The 20,465-nt window shown below is 43.0% G+C and overlaps 1 protein-coding gene across 5 annotated transcripts in view; it reads left to right on the top strand.

Moving 5' to 3' along the window:
- Positions 1-20,465, top strand: part of arid1b (AT-rich interactive domain 1B) — a 174,424-nt gene extending 153,959 nt beyond the window's left edge. For 3 of the 5 annotated variants that reach the window (XM_065966073.1, XM_065966074.1, XM_065966076.1), the window contains 13 exons: positions 1,798-1,934; positions 3,517-3,626; positions 5,694-5,888; positions 6,600-6,815; positions 7,379-7,601; positions 11,705-11,846; positions 13,259-13,428; positions 14,278-14,410; positions 14,582-14,701; positions 14,863-14,938; positions 15,749-16,478; positions 16,836-16,966; positions 17,290-20,465. In XM_065966073.1, the coding sequence (XP_065822145.1) occupies positions 1,798-1,934; positions 3,517-3,626; positions 5,694-5,888; positions 6,600-6,815; positions 7,379-7,601; positions 11,705-11,846; positions 13,259-13,428; positions 14,278-14,410; positions 14,582-14,701; positions 14,863-14,938; positions 15,749-16,478; positions 16,836-16,966; positions 17,290-19,113 (4,207 nt within the window). In that variant the 3' untranslated portion in view covers positions 19,114-20,465. The remainder of the gene's footprint in view (positions 1-1,797; positions 1,935-3,516; positions 3,627-5,693; positions 5,889-6,599; positions 6,816-7,378; positions 7,602-11,704; positions 11,847-13,258; positions 13,429-14,277; positions 14,411-14,581; positions 14,702-14,862; positions 14,939-15,748; positions 16,479-16,835; positions 16,967-17,289) is intronic. The other 2 variants (XM_065966075.1, XM_065966077.1) reach the window with 1 other exon arrangement.

Below are 20,465 nucleotides of genomic sequence, written 5' to 3' on the forward strand. Positions count from 1 at the left end.
GCCGAAAACCTCCAACCGCTGTTGTTGTTGTTGTTGATTTGGATACTTCAGTATACACGAGAGCTTCTGCTTATATTGCTTAAGGTGGGTGAGGGGCGTCCGTGCAGTATAGATAAATTAGGTTCGTAGACATTTGGCACCTCTATCATTTCTTGCTGAAGTGCGAGAGTTTTTGCATGCAGACTAAATTTTAACTTGAGCGAGAAGGTGCCATGATCAAAAGCAACATTTATTTCTGTGTCTTGACTCACACAAGGCTTTTTAGGGAGCTCGTAGGCAGCAAAGAAGGAGTCTATATTTCCCCCCCATTATAGGAAAATGGGGCCAGACAAGTGTGGATTTGGTGTGAGCTTGTTTCTTTGCCATGGATCTCCCCAGTGCACCTCGGCCCCCATAGAGGGATTACATATGTATCATCAGCCATGCTCTATGACTAATTACATCTGTGAGATGAGATTACGGGGAGGTTTACCAAGCCAATCCCTCCTCTTAGGCTATGTGTATCGGTTCCAACATGAGGTATTACACTATGTGTCTCTGTGTGTGTTTGACAGAGAGAGATGCCAGTTAGAAGGAATTGACTGACATAAATCCTGTTAGCATTTTTCTTTTCGTCCACATAGAACTGTGTTGCATTTTGGATCAAATGCTCCTCCTTGTGGTGTATTGATGTTTTCCTTTGCTGACATTTCTCTCCCTCCTGCTCTCTTTCCGCCCTTCGTTCTTCAAATGTTTTATTTTTACCTCAGTTTTCTTCCCCTTTCCACCTATTCAGCCCGTCTTCACGTCTAATTTTGTTTTAGTCAGTATTCTCAGTCTTCCACCTTTTCCCCTTTTCTTTCAATCGTTAAGGCCTCTCTCCCTATCTCTCTCTCTCTCTCTTTAGTCCACGTTTTTTTCTTCTCTCCATCTGTCTCCTCTTTTTCTCTCAATTTTCTTTATATGGTTGTCCAGGAGATAATCTTGAGTCAGCAGGAGACAGAGCAAATTGTTCCAAACATGGTGTTCCCTTTCAGCCCCCGTGTCACTGGCTTTGGCCTGCCCGCCTGGCATGCAATGATAGACGTTGCCTTCAATCACACACACACACACACACACACACACACACACACACACACACACACACACACACACACACACACACACACACACACACACACACACACACACACACACACACACACAAACAAATGAACACACACTCATGGATGGGTAGCATTCAGCAGGTTGCAGATAAGCCTCTCTGATGTCACTTGCAACGCCATGTGATGAGCTGCTACAGCTGAGAGAGAGAGAGGCAGAGGGATTGAGCGGGATTGATTTCTGCTGTCACCATGGCAACAAATAACATGATCCTCTCCAAAAGCACACCTTAATTAGTTAAATTTTGACTTATGGGAGAGGGAGATGGAGGAAAAGAGGAAGGAAAGGGAGGGGAGATGGGGATTTGTAGCAGAGAATAGCAGAAAATGGGGTTGGAAGATTCTTTCTTTTCTGATGCTGTGTGCTCATCTTCAGCCTTTTGGAAGAGCTGTTTGTTTGATCAGGGACATGTCTACTGTGCTTTTTATTGCCACTTACTCAGATATACATGCTGTTGATTTTTACAATAATAATAAAGGACTTTGACAGAGACATACTGCCAAATAGCATCTTTGTACCATTTTGTAGCGTGTGTTCCCATGCAGCTTTCACTGTGACCCACTTATCCCTCCACAGCCTGCCATTACATCACAAATCTCAACTGGTTTCCACTCCACAAATTCCACTCATGTCTTTCTGCTTTTTCTTTGGCAGGCAGGGCAGCTATCAAGGTCCTGGCATCAGCCCACCGAGCACCATGACCGCCACTGTCCCCTACAGCCAGCCAACAGGAAACAACAGTTCAGCAATGGGAAACACACAAGGTCCAGCCTACAATATGCCACCTTCAGGTAAACTAGCTAAATGCTAATTAACAGAAGGTCTTCTTCTGGTCGTAGTTCTCTTAGGGCATGATAAACTTTTAAAGAGTCATACAGGGCAGAGCAGACATAAGCAATACAGGGGTCTTCAGCCAAACCATCAGAACTTTAAAATGTGCAAAACTGGAAAGGGAAATATTTTGTAAAGGGTCTCAATTTCCCTTCATAACTGAACCCATTCACACAATCTGTCAGCCTCCTTCAGCCGTTCACTTCCAAACACAAGGTTTCAAATGAAGTCATGACCCCACCTTCACTGACTTATCAAGTGCAATGTACAGAAAACCTGTTGATAATACAGAACCTGTTGAATAAGAAATCGCAGCCCTTGCTGTAAATGTGAAACACATTAACCTATGTGTTTACGTTGAATGTATAGCAGAACGGACTCCGGATTGTTCTCATTCAGAGGCAGAGAGAGCGTGAGAGCACCAGAAGGGGCAGAAGATAAAAGGCAGAGAAATCAAGCGAGTTCTCTGAACATGTGCTACTTTCTCTGTGCTTCACTTTCTTCCTGTAGAGCTGGCCCTCCAGTGAGCAAAGATTAATGCGGTGCATCCTTTTTTCTTTCAGCCCTTCACCCTGCTGCATTGTTACTAAACGCATCTCAGAGGGTACTGTGGCTCCAAAAAAATGAAAGACACTTTTTATTCAAAAACCAAATATCAGAATGCGTGACATTTGGAAAAACTTCAAAGAATTAGAGTGCCAAGGTTCCTGAAAACTCATCTGGTTTGCCCCTGGGAACGGTAAAAAGCCATTAGTTTTCTCACCGTGCTGCAGCATACAGGAAAAATAAAGAGGAGAGCCTTGCATCCAAGGACCCCTGCTCTCTGTTAATAAGAAATATGCAGCTGGCGCGATAAAAAAAGTAGTCTTTAAGGATCTTAACTCTTCTTCACTCCGAAACCTCATGAAGGTACACAACAACTTTGAAAACTGAAACGAGTCGTCTTGTCAGCCAGCATCTCTTGAATGCTAACCTTCCCTTCTGTCTTCTCTTTGAATGTGTGAGAACATGGATGATTTCTCCTACACTGACGACGTGCAGTCGTCAAGGTTGAAAGAGCACGCTGCCTCGCTTTTAGTGGAGTCTTATCTCATTCTCTTTGCGATGTCTTTCTTAAGCAGAAGTCTTTTTATATGATTCTTTCACAATCTTCCCTTTGAGTTGAACGGCTGGACAGGCTTAAGAGGGGCCTTGAGAAAACAGAAAGAGAGAAGGAAATGTTTAAAACCATTATGCAGCAGCTTTCAGCACACATAAAGAAGGGACCGTTCATTTGATGGAGTTAAAATATGTTGAATGGAACCTAATACAAAAAGATACCAAGTATACCTCTTCATTGCACTGCATTGAAAGGACACCTGTTAAGATGACGCTTTTTATATAAAATGTTGAGGTCGACATGAGGTTCAACTGACACTTTTCTTATCTTTATGCCCAAAGTACAGATTTATCTCTCAGAAAATAATTTATCACAGTCATTTTCATCTGTGAGAAGTTCAGTACGAATATGTTTTAGTAAATGTGTTTTTATTATTGGTGAAGGAGCCATGGGCGTGTCAGGAGACATGATGATGAGCCCAGATGGAAAACCAAAAACAGACCTAAAAGATGACAGCGGCTCTGCCAACATCAACGAGCCTCACAAACCAAAGGTACCTCCCTGACCTTTTTCCTTTTTCACATCTCCCGCTTCAATTTCCTTTCTCCTTCTTTTTCTTGCATTTGTGTGTTTTTGTTTTGTTTTTTGATCTTGCTTGCCCCTAATGAAGCAAACCAAATCTGATCAGCATATGCTGCCTCAGCACAGTGGGCCGCTTCTCGGTTGTTTTCTCGCCGTATTTAATGATTTGTTTAACATTTACCATTCCTAATGTTTTCCTCGCATTGTTTTTCGCCCCCAGCACTCTCTTCTTGCTGATGTTTTGGCAGCCCAAGCTGCAACAAAAGAGAGACTCATGGTTAAAGGGAGGGCTCGGCATCTGCGGCACACATAAATGTACACACATTCTGTTACAACACAGAAATATAATGCATTCACACACACAAACACACATACACACTGCATACACAATCATATTTATTATATTAAACATACAGACAAGAAACCTCACAGTGGCCTTCCCAGACACACATACATATACACCATCCTTCCCTCAAACACTGCGTCCTTAGTGCCTCCACACAAACACACACCAAAACACCCACACCCATGGCGCGCACACACACACACACACACACACACACACACACACACACACACACACACACACACACACACACACAAACATCCCAATACACAATGCTGACTTCTCATTTTGCCCTACAATTGCAGCTCGGCTTGGCTCAGCTCAGCAATAACAGAAGTCTGCTCTTTGCTCTTTTCTACCCCCTCCCCTTGTTCCTTGTTTTGCTTAACAACCTCGCTTCGAAACACACACACGCACAGACACACACTAAACACAAAAGTGCACAAACATGCACACATGCCTTCTTCACATCCACTACACATCTTTTCCCTCCAAATCCCTGTCTTTTCTTTTGCTGATTACAGTGGTAGGGCGTTTTGAATTATTTAAGGCAGTCAGAGCAGCCAGAAAGACCCCCATTGCTCCCAAAAGAGATGATCTGTCTGCCGAAGGAGAGAGAGAGAGACGGGAAAAGAGAGAGAGGGAGAAAGATAAGGTTTTGCTGACATGAGCATTTTGCACACAGACCAGAAGCACTTGTCAAGCTGTTGTTCCCTCTTTCCTCGTCTCACACATACACACATGCAGTAGACACAGAGACACACACACACTAATGTCAGCTACGTGACATTATTTTCACAAAGTGGAGATTGTAGGAAGATTTGCACACACACAAGTACATAGAATAAAATTATATATTGTATAGTAATCAGCATGCAACTACATTTGCATGTAAGAACACAATAGCAATAAAATATACAAAGTATCACACACACACACACACACACTCACTCACTTAATTCCTACTCTTAAGTACATTTTCTATGAACTTGTATCTACTGTGGCTATAACTCTACAACACTACAAACAGAAAAAGTGTCCTTTTTTTCCTCTACATTTATTTGGCAGCTTCAGTTAGTCATTGTTGTACAGGTTTTAGTAACAGTTACATAGTATGATCAACAAATAATTCATGATGCCTTACTTTGCACTAAGCAGAAGAAAAAGAACTTAAATTAAACCTTAACCTTAAATTAGAGTTTTGTAGTAAATGCCCCAATAAAGTGCAATTTTGTATTGAAATACTCAAGTGGAGTAGCTGTACCTCCTAAATGTATTAAACACAGTCCATGATGTATTTGTGTATGTATGGTGTGGGGGCGGCTGTGGCTCAGCTGGTAGAGTCGGTCCTCTCTCAACCCAAAGGGCGGGGGTTCAATCCCCAGCTTCTGCAGCCTCAAGTCCGATGTGTCAAGTCCAAGACACTTTACCCCAAGACACCTCGTCAGCTGTGCATGAATGTGTAAGAATGGGGTTAATGATGGCTACTTGCCATCAGTGTGTGAATGGGTAGGTGTGACATGCCGTGTAAAAGCACTTTGAGTAGTTAGAAGACTAGAACAGTGATATACAAGCTCAAGTCCATTTACCATTAATTTTATATACCTCTGTATCTATATATTTGCATTGGGGTTGCATGTTTCTAGAGAAGTTAAAGTGCCCTCTTCCCTCTGTCTCTCTCTCTCTCGTCAGCAGCTACAGGACAGCTACAGCAACAATAACAGCAGTGGCTCCCAGCAGTGCGTGTCCCAGCCGGCCACGCCAGGAGGTGCCCTGCCCGTGCCCTCCCCCCTCTCACCCAGCCCTGCCAGCCTGTCCTCCTACCACGGAGACGACAGTGACAGCATCAGCAGTCCCCCCTGGCCCCTCAAGACCCCCTCCAGTCCTGTAAGAGAACTCGAAACACTGTGGTTCCTTATGGATGTGTGCATTTACTGAATTAGAACATGAAGAACAGCAAATCATAGACTAGAACAAATCAAGTAACTTTTCTGTTGTTGTAATAGAGCTCTTGGGTTGATTTGTTAATTTACCACTTCAGAATTATCTTGTTATTTATTAAAAAGCTGGTTCTTAGACCAAAGAAGTCTCTCTAAACCTGGAAAGCAGCCAGACATAGGAATAAACTTTGTCCACCTGTTTGAACTTGAAGGAGATTATGGTTCTGTAAATAAACTTGGATTAGACACAGACTGCAGAATGAACAAAAAGCACCATAAAAATGTCTACCTTTGTTTGGTCATTCAGCCAAGGACATACTTCAGAAATCAAAAATAATGGATAAAACTTCAACGATCCCTGTGGGATGACTGGATCGTTCTAAGAAAAAACAGCGAGAAAAAGAAATATAGAATAGATTGTACATTGTACATGAAATTTTGGTTTATAATGTGAATAAATTCCCCAGTTAGCGTTTGTCATTTCCACACATGACAAGTACCGGGTGATGTCATATCAAGGGTTGACATAGACAGTTCAATCATTGTGCTTACATTCATATAGTTCAAAGCATAACATTTATTAATACACAAAAAAAGATTATAAATAGTTTTAATAAGACACATTTTATCCTCTTTTTTTCCGCTCTTCATTCACCAGAAAGCCAACCCTAACTCCTCCTCCATCAGTGGGGAGCGAATCACACGGCTGTATGAGTTTGGTGTGGAACCAGAGAGGCGGGTCTGGGTGGAGCGATACCTCACCTTTATGGAGGAGAGGGGCACACCTGTCGCCCAGCTCCCTATTGTGGGCAAGAAGCCACTGGACCTCTGGAAGCTCTACATCACAGTTCGGGAGATAGGAGGCCTCGCCATGGTAATGTATAAAAACCACAGTTACAGTCACACGCTTTAACTCAGAGGCTTAATGCATCCATGTGCATGAGCTTTTAATGTTCTCCAGCAATGTGCATTGAAACATTCTGACTCAAGAGAAAGAGATGCATGAAATCAATCTTGGCTAAAATAGATTTTATCTACGCTTGTGAGTGTGCACGATGGCTGCGTCACTGTGTCAGTCAGTTGTGCACCTCCTCCCAAATTAACGCACCACGGATGCAATTGGCAGTATTTACGGTACATGAACAGTAGGAGCAGTGTGTGAGTGGAGGGGATGTGACAGGGCAGCAGGTACACCAATGGCAGAAGGTGTTGGGGACAGACTGATAGAGTAAATCAGCAATTTTCCACATTTGTATGATGTGTAACATGCCAGTCAAACTTACAGAAGTTGATGAGGAAAACTGCAAAGCTTAACCGAAAAAAAAGTTAGGGAGTGTTACGTCCTACTACAGAGAATTGTTCAGAATTGTATTGCGGTCAGTGGTCCTCATTTGACTTATAAATATCTTGTCATTCCCTGGACCCTCAACCTCTCAGGTAAACAAGAACAAAAAGTGGCGCGAGCTGTCCGGCACCCTGAATGTGGGAACATCCAGCAGCTCGGCCAGCGCACTCAAGAAGCAGTACATCCAGTATCTGTTTGCCTACGAGTGTAAGATGGAGAGAGGAGAGGAGCCGCCTGCAGACAGCAGCAGCAGCAGCAGCAGCATGGCTGGAGGGGACAGCAGGAAGCAGGTCAAGATCCAGCCACCCTCACCCGGTAAGTCTTGATAAAACATCCCTACCTTGCTTTTTTTTTTTTTTTAACCACGACACCCTCACATCTGTCTGCAGCCAAACAACAGGTGGTGCAGATCCAACTGCAGGTGTGAGGGATCATCAGAGAAACACTGATCTGTATCCTAGACGTTGTACTGTACAATGTCACCACACTATAGAGAGCTGAGTAAGAAACCAAGTGAAGGTAGCGGCCATGCTAGGATAATAGACGGCCAAAAACCTGCAGAATTATTAGCAGCATGTGTAGTGTCACAGAAAGATCCATTAGCTGGTTGTGTATGTTTTCCCTGTGTAGGTTTTTATTAGTGGATGAGGTTGCAGCATATAAGCTATGGGTTTAGTTGAACAAAGGAGTAAAAAGGTGATGTAAGAAGTCAGAGCTATGTTATGATAGCTGATGTGCACATCAGGGGAATCACAGTGAAAACACAGTATTATAGTGATTCAATGGCAGAAAAAACATTCTTGTGTAACATTGCAAAGACACTTCCCCGAGAAGTCGGCCTCCAATATGGCCACCAGATAATACATTAAAGCACCAACAGTGAACTTGTGATTTTATAAGTGATGGGAGAAAAACAATTCCTTCCTCTCTATGCCTCATTTGCTTATTTCGAAGATAATTTAAACATTGCACTTAGTTTAAGATCAGACAGTGTAAAATTAACAACATAGCACAAATCTAGCAAGTTAAAGGGCAGAACAATGACACGGTTGGTGCTTCTGTTTGTGTACGTTACCTGTTCACACTGTGTGTCTGCTCACAATTATGACGTTAAGGATCAGAGGAGTAGAGAGAAAGAGTCAGAGCGATATAGAGCAGTAAGGTCCCGTCTCTAATTTGCAGCTGAGATGAGAAAAGTGACCCTGGCTTTTAAATAGAACATCAGAGCACTTCACCTGCCTGAGACGCTGCAGATTGCTTTTCCCACTGGGTGGGAAAGATCATCTGCCGTCATTTGCATACACACACACATATGCACATACATGGAGTATATATGATCCCTATACACACACACATCATCATTAAAGTGTACGTGTTTCCTGTTGCTCATAACACTTTATAATTCAGCCCGCACTCCTCTCCTCGAGGGGATCTTACCATGTTATCATTTTTGTTCACATCAGCTGATGAGATGGTTGCACACACAGTCTGAGATTTCCACATTATGAAATATGTAAAGGTCAGTTCTCCCGGGGTTTGGACCACCTTTTAGATATGCAGCTTTTAACTGTTAAGTGCTCATAACCGCAACACTTAACCAAAGTAATATCTACTGCATATTTTTTATATGACTTGCATATAAAAGAAAATGTGGTTCTATTTCCAGTTGAGCATCTACAGCTCGTGCTATTAAACAGATTCCATGTTGGACAAGACCAAAAGAAAGCTTCTTCTATTAAATATTCAACAAATGAGGTCATGTATTTAAAACTGACATGTTTTATGTTTTCCGGTTTAATACAGGGAACATGCTTTAACAAGTTTAGCAGGAGAGAAAACAAAATATTATTACAGGATTTGATTCTTAACATGTCAAGAATACCTTAGTGCTAACATTTTAATTTCTCCACCACAAATATAGTGAAGATTTGAGTACTTCTATATAAGATAATTTAATAAACATTATTGAAGAACAAAACATAAAAACACATCATCACTTTTGGGAAACTTCATTTTTCGAATTAATCTTCTGCTTGAATGTTTTAATATCAAATGTCATTAATGATGAGGAATCAAAGGAAATCAGAGGAAAGAGTGAATTACTGGTGAGAAGTTGTAACATTTAAATCATAAGAAAAAAACATTCAAACCTTTTTATGTCGAACATTTCAGCTGCTGTCGCTCTCAGTTTTACCTTCAAATCAAGTGGTAAAGATAATTTGCCTGATAATTATACACTTTGTTTAGAGTGTGTATAATTGTCTGAGAGCTCTTTTCTTGCTCCAAATGAAACTTGGCTTGTTCCCAGACATCAGCAATTACTCTGAATGTAATCATAAGCAATATATTTAATATGGGAAGTTACAAAAAATAAGACCAAAGAAGAAAACGATTGCAGGATAAAAAGAGGATACGGACACTACATATAAAAAAATCACTCAAATGTATCCATAACTTAACAACAGGAAATGACAATTTCTTGTTGTTAAGTTATGGATATATTCGAGTCAAACACATTTATGGTAATTTCTGATGTAAAATATCTGAAAACTTGTAGTTCAAAAGGTCCAATGTGTTTACTCTTTATACATCTGTCTTGGTCTAGTATCAACGCTTCCCTGATCCAGAGTGCCCCACTGACTCCCAGCCAGCCTATATATAGACTGACAGTCCAATGATGTCACTGCGAGAGCTTGTCCAGCGGGCTGCTGGGGGTGGTGGGGTGCAGTGTTTGTGTGGATGTGGAGGTGGAGTGGTGGTGGGGATGTGTGGAGTGATTAATGAGGACTGGAATGTAGAACGTAAACAAACGCGACCTCGTCGTCACCTTTCATTCACAAAACCGGCTCAGCTGACTGACTTTTTTTTCAACCCCCCTTAACCACTCACCACCAACCCCTCTGTATTATGTCACCCACTGACACACATAGACTTTCCTGCACACACACACACACACACACACACACACACACATTAAACGTCATACACACACTCACACTTTTTCCCCCTCATCGCCTGCTCTGTCATTCTTTTCTCCCTCTAAATGTGGAGCAGAGGCCACTTGAGTTCAAGCTTTCCTTCACCTCCCCTCCATCTTCGTCCCCCCCCCCCACCCCTCAGTATTATTTCTGTCTGCCAGCTCTTGAGGAATGGCGAACCTCTTAACCTTGTCTACACCGACCATTGTTTGCACTTTTCCATGTACGTGTGCATGTGAGTGTATGTGTGTGTGTGTGCACGTTCATGTTTATCTGAAGCAGGATATCCCAGAATGTGACAGAGGATCCCTAATGCTCGCTGCTCCTTCTTTGCCCTCTCTTCTACCTCTGCTCTGTTTCATGGGATGATCACCTCTCCTTTTCTCTCTCTCTCTCTCTCTCTCTCGCTCTCTCTCCCCATCTCCTATGATGTAGAGGCTATCATTGAATAATTCAGATTTAACATTCATTTTTAAAGCTTCGTTTTTTTCTCCCCAGTGGAAACGTGCAGTGCAGGCGAAGGCCAAAAAGAAAGTCTTCTTACGCTAAACGCTTATTATTAAGATACTGTCATATTCTCTTTCTCCCAGTCTTGTTTTCTTTAAACCTGCTTCTGGGAATTTCTATCCCTTGGTTTTATCTGGTTGGGGGTTCTTCATGTGTGTGGCTGTTGTAGCTCGGATGTCTTATATTTTCATCTGAAGTAAGAAATATACAGAATTGTGTAGTCATAACTAGAGAGCACACTGGCCCAATTTCAACCCCAGATTTTGTCTCTGTGTGAGGAGAAGGTCACAAGAACACGCTTTCTCGGGCTCACTCGTATTAAAATGATGTTTGCAGAAGTATTAGCTTAATATTAATTTAATTAATTTGATTTTCTTCCTGTTCGCTTGCTGTAGATATTTTCTTCTGATTAAAAAAAAAACATGTCAAAAATTCTGACATCTATGCACCCAGCTCAGCCTTCCAAATAACCCCTCACCACGTCATTGGAAAACAGATGAAAGCCAGCCACCTTCAAACAGTTGCTAAATACAGATCTGCTGTGACCGCCTATATGGGCAATCCCCTTTGGGAAATCCTTACCTACTCTTTGCCGTGTCCTTTCCTCCTGCCTCCTTCCCTTTTTCCTTTTCCTCGTAAAGCAGCCACCTCGGCTATCATCTTCTCCGCCCTCATGTTGGCTGTTTGCTGAAGCTCAGTTCTCATGTAGGGCATCACAGTCAGTGCTTTGGCCTTAAGTCCAAAGTTATCTCTCTAACACAGCACCTTGCTGCAGCAGAAAGCCTGCTATGGCCAGTCAAGCTCAATCCAGCATCAAGAACGTCTTTGAAGCTTCTTGGGGGGGGGGGGGGGGGGGGGGTGGCTGCAGTTTTGACTGAATTTTCTAAAACATCTAGCTAAAGAAATAACCATGAGGATGCTTTTGTTTTTCAGCTAATTCAGGCGGCTCCCTCCAAGGCCCTCAGACACCTCAGTCCTCTGGCAGCAGCTCTACAGCAGAGGCAGCAGGGGATCTGAAACCCCCCACACCTGCCACCACCCCTCTGGGACAGGTTACAGCCCTGCCCCCCAACAGGTAACACACCGACAGAATACAGTACTAACACTACTACAGTTATGGTACGATCTAATCCACAAAGCTGCTCTTAATACTGCTGTAACCGAGACTTGCTTTAAAACTCTTACTGCTTCTATTACATTACACTGTGATATCCCCATCATTCAGCAAAACATGCTCCTTTTGTATAAACAAGGATTATGTGTTGTTGTTTGTACAGATCTAAATTGTGAACATTGCCTCAATTTAAAAAAAAAAGTATTGTTTAGGAGGGATATACCTAAAGGCAAAGATGATATAGTTATTATAGCATTATACATAAAACTGTTTTCAAGTGATTTAGCTGAGATTACAAAAAAAAAGCTGTTAATTGTGTGTTGCTCTATGCATGATGTTTTAAAGCCGTTATTTTTTTCATGCCTTTTATCCCTACTGATTTGTTGTTGTTTTATAAAAAGGTTTGAGCATCTTTGTTTGTGCAGCGAGGGATAGTGCACACAATTCTCTGTTTGCTTTGCTTGTGATAATATGAGGGAGCAGTTTAATGTGCTCTAGCAAGTGTTGTTTCTCCACTAACAGGTTTTATTCTGTGTCATGTGAACAAGAAAGAAACTAAACACAGTTACCCCACCCTGGACTAGGTGTTGCTACTTTCCTTTTTTAATGGTATACTAAAGTAAGATGTCTATTTAATGCAGCTTATTACATTGTACTCCCCTATACATACTTTGTTATTTTGGTTCAAGGTTTACATATGAACAACTGTATATTATCTGTTTATACATTATGGGACTTTATGACATAACATATTCTATTACGCTTCTTAATTATTATTTTTTTAAGATTTATTTTTGGGCTATTTACGCCTTTATTCTACAGATAAGACAGTGGATCGAGTCAGAGACTCGGGTGAGAGAGAGTGGGGGATGACATGCTGGGAGGGAGCCACAGGTTGGATTTTGAACCCGGGCTCCCCGCTCTCGAGGGCTGGGCCTCTGTACATGGGGCGCAGTTACTAACCACTAGGCAACCGGCGCCCCCGCTTCTTAACATTTTTAAGCTACATCTTAGTTTGCTGCATATAGAAATTAATCTGTAATAATAAAATCATATTAATCACACTGTCCGGCCTCTTTCTGCAAAAGAAGTACTGTTAAGTACTTTTTTATGCAAAATGTCTTATTACCTTTTTTGAAATGAAATTTTAAAAACACAGGTATTTCATTTTAGAGTAAAACTTGTCTCATTAAAACAATTCAAATACATTTCCAGATTATTATAAAGAGAATAAATTAAATACATTTTCCCAGCATTTTCTCAGTGTGTTCAGTCCTTTTCTCACACAGCTTCCACTGTCTCCCCTCTCTCTCTCTCTCTCTCTCTCTCCTCACTCTCTCTCTCCTTCCTTCTTTCTTCCTCACCTTGTCCAGGAGCAGTGTGAGTGTTCAGGACCCCTTCTCAGAGGTGAGCGACCCTGCCTTCCAGAAGCGTGCTACCTCTCTGCCCCCCTCAGCTCCCTACCAGCAGGGCCTCAGCATGCCTGACATGATGATGAGAATGCAGTACGACAGCAAGGATCCCTTCGCTGGGATGAGGAAGAGTGAGTGAAGCACAAGCTGTGACAACCTTTTACCCAACACTGAGCCCTTCCACTTGTCTCCACATTTTCACAGAACATATCGAGACTGTTTGCAGTAAATTCTAAGAACCAAATGTATCAATTACTTGTATTTTCATTTAAACTTACACAGATCCTCTACACTAAGATAATCATATGTAATGCTGTATAATAATAATGCATTGCTCTTTGTCAAAATGACTCATGTTTCCCCAAAGTCATTTGTCTTTCATCTGTCTCGTTGGCCTAATTCATTGTCTAGTCACCATGTTGTCTCAGATCAGGACAGATGTGTGTTTTAATATCAGAGCTATGAAAGAGATGAGAACTGATTGTTACACCACACGTCCCTTTATGGAAAACACAGCAGCTCGTCTGATCTTTTTCTAGCTTAGCCTTCGTCTCATCCTAACTTTGTTCAGCCTTTTCATCCTCCTCGTTTCCAACCTTTCATCCTTTCCATCCCGCTGAGAAGCACCTGTTTTGACCAACTCATGTGGTTTAGTTTTCAGAACAAACAGGAGTTTTAGAAAGGATAGCGGCTCCTCTGAAGACTGAGGAGAATGGAGTCTGAATGAATAATCTGCTCGATGTTGGCTGCATAACAACAGTTGCAGCCTCAGAACAATAGGTTTAAACACTGAGCGTGGTGAATATTCTTAGAGGAAGGCTGCCACCTGGTGGCAACTTCAGCCTCTGCTGTTTATTTGAGTTAGTCTTCCATTTTTTAATTTAAACATGGGGTTTGTTTCCATTTTGTCTAGGTTGTGTAGATTCTCTTACTTAAAAAAAATCACCAGAGATTTTTCAATCTTATTCTCTACCTCACAGTGGCAGGAGCTGATCCCTACATACCCGGTCAGATGCCCGGCAGTGGTATGCAGGAAATGTATGGTCGACCTCCACCAGCCTTGAGCATGAGCCAACGCTCTCAGTACCCCTACGGGCCAGGCTACGACCGGAGGTAGGCGAACAACTAAACGGAAGAGGGTGCTAAACCCATATGTTGTCTTTGTGATTTCATTTAATATCATAATGTAGTTTTGTATCACAGAGAGAATATTTACCAGTCGTGTTTGAGATAAATACTACAAATGTGTACAATAGAAGTATTTTCCCTTTGTTTGATTCTTAGGCCGGACCATGTGATGGGCATGGAGGGGAGTATGGGTCCCCCTGGCAGTCAGAACAACATGGGACCATCTAACAGTGAGGGCAGTATGTACTCTCCCAGCAGATACCCTTCCCAGCAAAGGTCAGCATCCTTGTTGTGTGTGTGTTTGTGTGTTTGTGGTATATCACACTACTGCTTAAACAAAAACATATTTTAAATATTAGCAGATGTATTTGTGTGACTTTGCTGATAATTTTTAAACAAGTGAGTGATACAATCCTCTTCCCTCTGTCGTGTTTCAGACATGATGGCTACAGTCAGCAGTTTCCTGCCATGCCATACGGGATGCACCCAACAGGGATGTACCCACAGCAACAGGTGAGAGAGAGCTTGTTCCTTTATATTGAGCAGAGTTTTACAGTGTACACTGGGACTTTGTGTTTTAAATGAAAATCTTTATAAACAGCCAAGCAAGACAAGAGGTTGGATTCATTTTGATTGGGAAATGTCCAATGAGTGCCTCGGTTTAATGTATAGTTAATCTACTATATGAATACATCTATTTCCTCATATAATACATTTAAGTCCATTTAAGTCCAAAGGAGGATGCTGTGTTTTTGTTTAGCCACCTTCTTACTCTCTGTTTGCCTTTCAGATAGAAATGTTTGACTTTTTGGCACCATTTTTCTAAAGATTATTTGGGGGTTTGATGCCTTTATTCAGAGGGAAGGAACGTTTGTAGAGTAGGAAACTGGAATGAGAGAGTGGGGGATGACATGCCACAAAGTGCCAAGAGTCAGAGTTGTTTATTTGTTTGGATCTCCATTAGCTGTACCCGAGAGCTCAGCTATTCTTCCTGGTGTCCACATGAACTGAACAGTTGAACACATGGGGCGCACATTACTGCTAGCCTATAAGCACACCATGAATCTTCTTCATTTTAGCAGATTAGCTGTGTTTTGGGTTTTTGTTATCTGTACATACATACATGCATTAACCCATTTTTTTAAAAATTCCTAACACTAACACTTTAGTACTTTGGGCTACACAAATTGGGTTATGGCTATTGTTAATAATATTTTTAACTTCTGTAAAATGTCAGAAGTAGTGGAATGAGGAGAAGGGATGTGCAAAGTGTGTTTCCTAATGGAAAATCTAGACTAAATTTTGACACCTTTGCTTCTTCAGGGCTACAAGAGACCCATGGACGGCATGTACGGCCCCCCACCCAAGAGGCATGAGAGCGACATGTACGCCATGCAGTATGCCAACCAGCAGCCGGACATGTATAACCACTACGGCGGGGGGTACTCTGAACACAGACCCCTCCAGGGACAGTTCCCCTTCCCTTATACCCGTGACCGCATGGCCCCCTCTGGTCAGAGCCAGCACAGTATGATGGGCGGGGGGCCCACTCCAAACCATGCTTCAGATGGCCCCAACATGTGGCCCTCCAGGACAGACCTTGGCTATCCCTACCCCAACAGACAGGGCCCCCCCTCACAAATGCCACCATATGGCTCAATCAGCAGAGATGAAATTGACGGACGGCCCGGGCAGGAGCCGTGGCACCGTCAGTCTCCCTACATTTCATCATCAGGTGGGATGCCACCCCTGTCTTCACGCCAACCATCTCCTTATTCCAACTCTTCAGCCATGGCCAACCACCTGCCCAGAGCCCCCAGCCCAGGGGCCTTCCAGCGCTCCATGGACTCTCGAATGTCGCCCAGCAAAGCAGCGTTTATGTCGCCCATGAAGATGCACAAGCCAGGGATGAGCATGATGGGCCCTCAGGTTGGTGGGCCCCTCGGTCAGTTTCCTCCAAATCTGAGGCGGGACCTCAACTACCCACCAGGATCTGTGGAGTCCACCATGCTGACCCTGAAGCCCAAACGCAAGATCAGCTCCAAGGACACTGGTGAGATAGAGTCCCATGTTGTCTTCTATTCATGTTTTGATTGGATCGTGTGTTGGTTGAGTCTCTGAATCTCTTTGGATAGAGTTTATAATGTTTAATTTTTGACAAGTCGCCACAATTTTGGCAATAAGCCTGAAAAATGTAACAATTTTAGTATCTTCATTCATTAAAAAAAAAACATTTCAAAGCTAAACAAGAATTTATGGAAGAGCTAGCAAAACCATGTGGTTCATTTTTTTTCTCCAAATGACCTGACACTGATCTACTCTGTGTAGCAACCCTTTCATCATTTAAACAATGTCTGATCACCATTTTTTTTTCTTCCTGGCTCCAAAAATCCCGCTGTTTTAATCCCAGGAACGCCTGAGGCCTGGCGCGTAATGATGTCTCTGAAGTCAGGCCTGCTGGCAGAGAGCACATGGGCTCTAGACACCATCAACATCCTGCTGTACGACGACAACACGGTGGCCTCTTTTAACCTCTCCCAGGTAAAACCAGAATCACCACTGCTAAGAAACAAAAGGCTTCATGTAGCCTGCTAACACATGCTGACAGGGTGACATACAATATGTCTCTTTAAACCTGATTTTGTAGATTTTCTCCTGTTGTAAGGATCCATAGAGGAGGACATATTCAGAGAGCCATTATGCCAGCCTGTCGCTTTAAAGTGGTTAAATGGATTCCAGATATCATAACAACTTAAAAAGTTATTGAAAGTAATTATTGGCTTGAAATCAACATCTCAGACTGGTTGGGAACAAGTTTGAATTTCTTTTGATTAGATTATCATGGTTTTGTCTTGTCTGAACAGTTGCCTGGATTCCTTGAGCTGATTGTCGAGTATTTCCGTCGTTGCCTGATCGAGATCTTCGGCATCCTAGAAGAGTTCGAGGTAGGGGCCGTGGCTCAGAAGCCTATATTGGAGCCTGCTGGTGACCAGAAAGAAGAAGCCATCCCTGTCCTGGACACAGACTCTACTGTCCATCCTGAACCTAAATCTCCACATGCACCAGAGACGCAAGTGGAGCAAGCAGGAGGCGTCATGGAGGAAGCGTTACAGGTCACTGCAGAGCCAGAGTCGGCTGAGGTGAAAGCTGAGAAGGAGGAGTCTGAGGTGAGTGTAAAGAAGGACACCCATGAAGAGGACAGAGAGGAAGAGGGAAAAGAAGAAGAGACTGAAAAAGCATCCGAGAGCAAAAAGGAGTGTGTAGACCAGCCTGTTTCAGAGCTAGAACCCAAACCTAAACAAGCCAGTAAATACGATAAGCTACCAATCAAGATTGTCCACAAAGAGGACCTTCTTCAGGACAGGACAGAGCACTTAGGCTACGTCACTGAGTTCACCAGTGGGTTGCTTCACTGGCAGGCAGGTGGAGGCGATTCCACCGCACACATTCAGACACTGTTTGAGCCCCGGAGTGATCCCCCTGCTACAGCGGAGAGCAAGACGAGCAAAGACAAGAACGAGGAAAACATGGGGGACGATGGAAATAAACAACCTTTGAAACATATCACAGCTACCATCGATGATGTTCTCTGTGCACGGGTGGACGCTCTTTCTTACTCCCACCCTGCGCGCTCCTTGCCATCTTACCCCTTTAGGGTGCATTCAGACGGAGAGAAAGACCACATCACCCTGCTGGAGGATGAGCCTCGCTGCCTAGACGAGGCTCCGCTCTCCACGACCTCAGCCTGGCAGGAGTCTCTGGCCAAGCGTTGCCTCTGCGTCTCCAACATAGTCCGGAGCCTCTCCTTTATCCCGGGGAATGACTCTCAAATGTCGGGCCACCCGGCTATGGTTCTCCTTCTTGGCAGGCTGCTCCTGCTGCACCACCAGCATCCAGAGAGGAACAGGTTGCCTCCAACCTACCAGAGAGATGAGCATCAGGAGCAGGGTCTGTCCAGCAGCAAAGAGGAGTGGTGGTGGGAGTGTCTGAGTCTGCTCAGGGAGAACGCCATGGTCACTCTGGCCAACATCTCCGGCCAGCTGGATCTCTCCTCCTACCCCGACACTATCTGCCTTCCAATCTTGGACGGCCTCCTCCACTGGATGGTGTGCCCTTCAGCAGAAGCCCAGGACCCCTTCCCCTCAGCAGCTCCCCACTCTCAGCTCACGCCCCAGAGGTTAGTGCTCGAGTGCCTCTGCAAGCTGAGCATTCAGGGCGGCAATGTCGACCTCCTGCTGGCCACCCCGCCTTTCAGCCGGCAAGAGAAACTCTTCACCGTCTTGATCCGCTACGTTGGTCAGAGGAAGGCGCAGGTGTACAGGGAGATGGCCGTGGCCGTCCTCGCCCACCTGGCTCAAGGAGAACCCACAGCTGCACGTGCCATAGCCATGCAGAAAGGCAGTGTTGGTAATTTGGTAGGCTTCTTGGAGGATGGCGTTAGCATGGCGCAGTACCAACAGAACACTCACAGCCTGCTGCACATGGGGCACCCGCCTATGGACCCACCTAGCATAAACATGATGTGCAGAGCAGCTAAAGGCCTGTTAGCCATGGCTACGGTGGAGGAGAACAAGACAGAGTTTGTGCTGTATGAAAGCAGATTATTAGACATCTCCATCTCCTCGGTGCTCAACACAGGAGTGGGGTCTATAATTTGCCAAGTTCTCTTTCACTTAGGGAAATCATGACAAAAGGAGAGGCAGGACTCGCATGACGGACCCTAAGTTGGACAAAATAATTTTGTTTTCTATTTTTATTTATCAAAACGACAGAAAATGTTTGTTTTTTAAAGAAATATCCACATAAACAAAATATCTCTATATATGTATAGCTTCGGGGCCCTGTTAAAAAAATAAGTGGCTTTGGGATTTGAAAGCTCATTTTAATACAAATATTTAATACCTGCTGGTGTTGGATTGCTATGTTTGATATTTCGTTTAGCGTTTGTTTTCGTTCGGTTACTTTTTCAGCCAAAGCTGCCACCAGATTTTGGTGCTGAATTACGTGGTTCTTTTTGAGTCGACGAGTCATTGAGATGTTTTTCAGTTTTATAAATGCTAATATACTCATCAACATTTTGTTAACGGAGAGTATTTATTTAAAATGTGACACTGTACAGTAGTTTGAACTTTTTGCCAACACTCATGGGGGAAAAAACACTGACTTTTTAAAATTGTAATGTATATGTTTCCATTGCTGGAAGATAATTTGTGCAATAGGACTAGAGCAAGTTGTCCCTTTCCGATAACAACAAGGAGATGTAAATGTTTAAGGACACCTGCAGTGTGTGCTTAAGGCCATGAGGAGGCAGCATTGCACCAGCCAATCAACATGAGAGGAGCGGGTCTGTCTAAAAAAAGTACCTAATTTATCAGTCATAGCCTCAACAACGTTCACAGATGGACTTTGTGTTTGCTAAACACTTGTGTTATGTCTGTATTTTTTCATCACTCTGTATATAAATGGTACAATGGACGCATATGATGCTTTCAGTCTCAATCAAGCATAACAAGAGATGGGACTTTGTGACTATAACAAATGCTTTTATTGTTGGTAAAATTTGTTATTGTTATTATACATATTTTGTTAATGGGGTCAAATATTTGAACATTGCAGATGTACCTGATGTTTCAATGTATAAATTCCTGTATGCATTGTATTATAGCTGAGAAAACAATCGCTTTGGTAATCAAATGTGGAAGTGCCAGGGTGAGAGGATACGTAGGTGAGGTTACTTAAGAAAAAACTGAACACATTTCTGTTTGTTACTGTCCTCCATTCATGTCAAAGGGCATATTTTTGAATCTAGATAATGCTCTAAAAGAAACGTGTGAAAAGAACTTTCAAAATGTCCTGAAAGCTCATTGTAAAATTTGCCTTTTTTTCGTATGACTCCATGTCTCTCTTTTATTCAGTAAACACATTTATACTCTGTGCTGCACATGTCACAAATAAATGTATGATCAACATTGTTAAGCATCGGCGACGTTGCATTATGTCCAGACAATCTTAGGCCAATAAAACAAACATCAACTGCTGA

The sequence above is a fragment of the Labrus bergylta genome, chromosome 18 (genome assembly GCF_963930695.1).
Source record: "Labrus bergylta chromosome 18, fLabBer1.1, whole genome shotgun sequence".
In the NCBI taxonomy this organism is placed as follows: domain Eukaryota; kingdom Metazoa; phylum Chordata; class Actinopteri; order Labriformes; family Labridae; genus Labrus; species Labrus bergylta.